Source organism: Ochotona princeps, chromosome 3 (assembly GCF_030435755.1).
Source record: "Ochotona princeps isolate mOchPri1 chromosome 3, mOchPri1.hap1, whole genome shotgun sequence".
In the NCBI taxonomy this organism is placed as follows: Eukaryota; Metazoa; Chordata; class Mammalia; order Lagomorpha; family Ochotonidae; genus Ochotona; species Ochotona princeps.
Window position 1 is genome coordinate 99,437,663 of NC_080834.1, and position 6,000 is coordinate 99,443,662.

Below are 6,000 nucleotides of genomic sequence, written 5' to 3' on the forward strand. Positions count from 1 at the left end.
GGCTGTTGTGGCTACTTGAAGAGGGAATTAACAGATAGAAACTGAGTTTCTCTCTGTCTCTTTCGTTACATTACATAGAGAGAAAGGGATGGGGAAAGCACCATAGGAATTCACAGGGAAAGATTTCATTTGAGAGCCATCATGGAAGGGACCTAGCACTGAATGGGGACAATATGAATGAGGTATGCAGCAACATGCATAAGAACGATTATTCTAAGATGATGGGATCAGCTCATGAAGAACAGTAACTAACAGTGCAAGTTAAGCCACTGCCTATAGCACCTGCATTCCATATTGATGCCAGTTCCACTTCTCATTATGCTTCCTGCTAATGTGCCCAGGAAAGCAGTAGGAGATAGTGTAAGTACTTAAGCCCTTGCACTAATGTGAGAGAGCCAGATGAAGCTATTGTTTCCTGGCTGTAGCCTGGTTCTAGTCTCAGCCCTTACAGCCATTTGGGGAATTAACCAGTGCATAGAAGACCTCTTTTTGTGTTTCTCTCATCTCTCCCCCTCTTTCTATAACTCCACCTTTCTGACAAAATGAAATTTAAAAACAAAAGGAAGAGCATCTGGGAATCTGTGAGAATATGTGGGGAGTGGTAGGTTAGATGGAATGGCTGGGAAGATCTGGGCAAAGGATAATGAGAGGGTTGAGGGAACACACCCAGGCTGGAGAGAATCAGGCACTAATAAACAGCAAAGTAGGGCCTGATGCCATGTGTGCCTTCTCCTTGCCCAGGCAAGCACTGGAGGCTCCGGTCAGATGAAAACGAACAGCAACTCAAGGTCAAACGCATCATCCTCCATCCCCAGTATAAACCCAACACGTTTGAGAATGATGTGGCCCTAGTGGAGCTACTGGAGAGCCCGTCGCTGAATGACTTTGTGATGCCCATCTGTCTGCCTGAGGAGCCCCAGCAGGAAGGTACCTCCCCCTCTCCCTTACCCTCCCCAGATCTTGCCTCTGCAGAGCAGCTGGTGCATCAGCAGGGGGTCTTCTCCAGCAATGGGAAACCTTGGATGCCAAATGGGTCAGCTGACAGCATCTTCATGATTTCCCCCAGCTGCCTGCCTGCAACTGCTAAGCTGGAACTGGTTCCCAGGTGGGAAAAACAGTGGCAGGCATGTGGCAAACAGGCAGGCCTAAGAGTCCACGAAACAAAGCAAGAATCAGCTTGGTTACTAAGAGAATCGAATAGAGGGTGCTGAAGAACTGGGCAAGTTAAAGGGGAAAGCTGAGACAACAAAGATAATACCTTCAGGAAGAAAGCGTTATCTCTAGGTCTCAAGCAGCAAAAGTAGGGGGCAGGAGCTACAGAAGCAAGAAGCTTGGGGAAAAAAGGCCCTTTGGAGCCAGATGTAGGTTTCTACAAAGCAGGTTGAGGTACTAACAAAAATATTTGCAGTTAGCTGCCCCTCCTAGCGTGAGAAATCTCTGTAGGGGTGAGGTCAACAGCAAGTCTCCAGTTCTTCCTGAAAACGCCCTCTGTTGTCAGGAAACCAATGAATAGAGCAGAACTTTCACTTCAGAGTCTCATTCCCAGGGTCCCAAAGCAGAGCAGAAGGCTGAGGCTGAAGCTGAGGAGTAATAGCTTCGTAAGCAGCACAGGTGCAAATCTCACTGCCGTGATTTCCTATTTGGGTGATCTTGAGGAAGTCGTTGAATATCTTTACACTTGCATCATTTATCTCAAAACTGGAAATACTTTCCCATGGGGATGTTATCCCTTGTGATATTTAAATGGGATAATGCAAGAGGCTTTCCAAAAGTTCGAGAAAATTGTGTATTTCCTTTTCAATCCTTTTTCCCCTAAACATTATGGCATACTCTTGTATATTGAAATGTATTCAGCAAAAAAAAGCTCATTTGATAGGAGTTGGCTTCTTCTGAATTCTAAATTCATAGTTCACTTCCTTTATGTATGTATTTAAGGAAAAGGCAAGTTGGCTGGGCTGGAATCTGAGAAGTGTCCAGGAGAAGTGAGCCAATGGGAAAGGCACAGAGAGAGCTGCTCTGACTCACTCACTGCATGCTATGTGCATCACATTGATTAGCTTACTAACTACTCAAGAAAGTCTTGCAAGTAGCACTCTAGTCTTATGTTAAAGATGAGCAAACCAAGGCTCAGTAACGCAAGTGACTCAAGATAGAGCTTATAGGAAACAGATCTAAGGATAGAGATCAAGTTTTCTGATTTGAAATCCAATGCTGTTTTCAGGATCCATACTGGTTTTTCAGCTAAGAAAATAATTGCTCTATCAGCCCTCCATGTATTCCCATATTGTCCCTATATTTGCCAACTTCATAAATTTCTGGAGGGCCAGAACTGGAAGGAATATTAGAGAATACCAAGACCAATCTGTTCTGTTCAATTTTGTAGACAGGGAAAGTGAGCTTTACAATTAAGGAGAGAGGTAAAGACTGGCTCACAACAGTTTTTGACATGTCTGGGCCCTTTATTTATTTGCAGTTATTCGTTGAGACCCCACTATAACTACTACTTTGCAGGCATAAAAATACAGCAGTGAACAGGATGGTGAGCTCATGACTCTCATGCAGCCCATATGCCATGCTAAGCTGTGTGTGGAAGAGAACAGGCAACAAAAGAAACAATGCAGATCATACGCTATGGAAGCCAGCCCCTCTCCATTCTGTTCTAGGATGCCACCAGCCCAGCAGCCTTTCCCATCTTCCTGCCCACTTTACATCCTTTCTCTGGGGGGAAATTTGGCACTCCCTCCACAGGAAGAGGACGCAGATGCTGCCAGCTGCATTTTTCTGAAGGTCCCTCCGGCAGCCTCTCCATCCTCACAGTGTCTTTTGTCCTCCAGGAGACATGGTCCTCGTCAGTGGCTGGGGGAAGCAGTTCTTGCAAAGGTTCCCGGAGACCCTAATGGAGGTGAAGTTCAAATTCTTCCCTATAGAAAAGTGACATTTAAGCCTTAACATTGGGCATTCCTGCTCCACAACGTCCCGTCCCGTTAAGAACTTGGAGAATTGGCCAATGGAAGGGAGGGGTGACAAGGGAGACCCTGGGATTTAGACTCACCCTCAAAGTGTAACTGGCCTTTGAATCCCAGAAAATTTGATTTGCTTGTTCCACACGTCCACTCAATATTCCTGGTAGCTCATTAGAGCCTACACTCATGAAAATTATCCCAGGAAACAGCAGTTTTGGACTCCCAAAAGGCTCATGATTCATGTGTTGACCAAACTATCCAAGAATGGGTCAATCTCTTGAGAACCACAGTCCCAGCAGGAATGAACTTGACTATTGCATTTAGAAGTTCGCATTCCTATTGTTTCAGAAAAAGACACTGACCTCGGCATACAGAGGCATGACTCTATGTCCTGGCCCCTGCCAATCTACTCTAGATGACCTGAAAAAATTCCTTTTGCCTATCTAGATCATGGTATATGAGCTTCAGCTGCAAAGTTGGGACAACACTCAATGTCCCCAGACAGCTGCCTGGTTCTCATGCCACCTGTTTCTGTGATGCTGCTAGTTTCTAAATCCTTCAACACATGTTATCTTAATATGCCCTAAAATTCCATTCTTGCCATAGCCACTCACCATTCCTTCCTGAACTTCAGGTGTTTGCTTGGTGTCTCCATGTACCAGACACTGCACTAGTTGCTGGGTATGTAGAGAGAGTAGGAGGATAGATTAGATGCTTGGCCTGCTTGGACTTGAAATCAGTGGGACAAGTGGAATTTAGTGATGAGTGTAACAAAGGAGATGAAACAGAAGTGTGGGATGCTCAAGACTGTGTCAGGAAACTTGGTCTTGTCTTCTGGGTTCTAGAGGGTTTCCCAAAGGCAGTAATACTTGAATGATATCTGAACAGTAAGAAGAGGTTGGTTGTCGCTCAATGGTTTGCTGAAGTCATCTCCTCCTGCCCAGCCTGGCCTGGCTTCCACTCCACACTCAACAAGGGAAGGTCATAGCCCAAGGAGGATCAGAATGGCCCTGGTTCCCCCCCAACAAGAGCCAGAAGAAGTTGGAATCCAGGGTACAAGGCCCCAGTCACCATTGGTTGGGCTGAATGAAACATGTATATGTCCTCTTTTTATTACAGACACCTTCTCCAAGCATTTACCTTCATGCTGAATCAAGGCCACTAACACTCACACAACCTTACTTATATGGAACAATTTATTGCCTAAATTTATAAAAGCTCCTGAGTACTGGCTATTCTGCAAACAATGTAAGACAGAAATGGACCAGAATATGGAGCCAGTGCCTCACTCATACTCTAGTAAACGGGAACACACAAGTGAAAGCTTGCTGCAAAGCAGACACAGAGAGCCCCCAGGTACCGGTTTTCACACAGTGTGTTACATTTATAACACTTGCTGTTCATTCCTTTTGGGCACAACTGCATGTGACTACAATGTCAAATTGTATACTTACCATGCTTCATAAGGAAACAGAATCTCACAGTGCTGAAAATTGAGTAGTCAGCTGCAGACCTTCATCCCACAGCATCAGGACCTCTCAATCGGGGTTGGGGAAACAAACACAGAGCCTTGGTTTCCTGTATATTGTTATATTGGAAATACCACAAATTCTAGGCAAGGACTGGCATCTCCATTTATAGATGAGGGCACAGAGGCCCAGTGAGAACAAATCGTTTGTCTAGGGTCACACTGCACATTCACAGTGGAGACTTTGAGACTGTGCTAGGTCTTCTACAGAATAGTGCCTTCATCTGTATCCTAGGGCAGTTGCTAGGACCAAATCAAAGGTAAGAAAGACCCCAGCTAAGTGTGGGGCAAGGAGAATCAGCTTCAGGACCACTAGAGCAACAGGGGATGTTCAGCCAAGCACAGGGACCATTACTTCCCTATATTCCAGATTGAAATCCCGATCGTCAACCACCACATCTGCCAGGAGGCCTATGCCCAGATAAATAAGAAGGTGACCAGGGACATGATCTGTGCAGGGGAGAAGGAAGGTGAGTTCATGGGTTGCAAGGGTGGGACACACTGACACACCACACCAGCCATACCTGGTAGGGTCAGCAATGGAGGGTTGATTGGCATGGAGATGAGGAGGAAGACAGACCAAGAAAGGTCATGAAGAGGACTGTTAATGGATTCCCATCCTTGCATTTCCAGACCCCATTTATCCCTAAAATAGAAGAGGTCCTGAAGCAGAACTTTCTCAAGTTGCTTTGGGGCGCTGAGGAACCGAGTTGTGGCAAATGATCTGTGTGCCCTCTAGTGCCTACATCTCTTTACTACAAGTCTGATGTGGGTGGAATGAGTCTCTTACATTTGTGCTGGATTGGCGAAGGGGTCATTTAATGTTGATATCTATCTCTCTTTTTAATCTAGGGGGAAAGGATGCCTGTACAGGTGACTCTGGAGGCCCCATGGTGACCTTGGATAAAGAAAAAGGCCAGTGGTACCTGGTGGGCACGGTGTCCTGGGGTGAGGGCTGTGGGAAGAAGGATCGTTATGGAGTATATTCCTACATCTACCACAACAAGGACTGGATCCAGAAGGTCACACGCATGAGAAACTGATCAGGCCCACACCACCAGATGTGGCTGTTCAACAGCAGAGGATAACTTCCTGATGCAAGTGACCATTCTTTCTGTGCCCTTCATGTTCTCCTCTTCCCTTCAACCCACCCAGTACTGGGCAATAAAGGGAACACCTCTGCCCCCTTCTCTTGCTCTTTAAAGAGGCAGGAAAATACAGTAGTTAGACCCCAAGGCTGAACATATGCTCTAGTGCCTACTAGGTTTACACAGCGACCTAAGTGACCTCACCTCTTTGAATCTCAGTTTCTCCATTTGTCTATAAGGGGGAAATGCCACCCTTTGCCTACCTCCCAGAAGTCTGATGAGGACTAAATTAATCAATACATGCAGAACACTCATACAGTGCATAGAATAAATGGAGTGTTCCATAAATGTGACTTAGCAGCAGTGGAATGTGTCTATGAACAGGCAGAAGTTCTCTTGTAAAGTCCTGCCTGGTCCTTAG

General features: G+C 45.8%; 1 protein-coding gene across 1 annotated transcript in view; it reads left to right on the forward strand.

Moving 5' to 3' along the window:
- MASP1 (MBL associated serine protease 1) overlaps positions 1-5,656 on the forward strand; it is a 76,260-nt gene extending 70,604 nt beyond the window's left edge. The window contains exons 13-16 of the mRNA XM_004577773.4: positions 742-927; positions 2,835-2,902; positions 4,862-4,961; positions 5,344-5,656. Of these exons, the coding sequence (XP_004577830.1) occupies positions 742-927; positions 2,835-2,902; positions 4,862-4,961; positions 5,344-5,534 (545 nt within the window). The 3' untranslated portion in view covers positions 5,535-5,656. The remainder of the gene's footprint in view (positions 1-741; positions 928-2,834; positions 2,903-4,861; positions 4,962-5,343) is intronic.
- Positions 5,657-6,000: the final 344 nt, after the last annotated feature.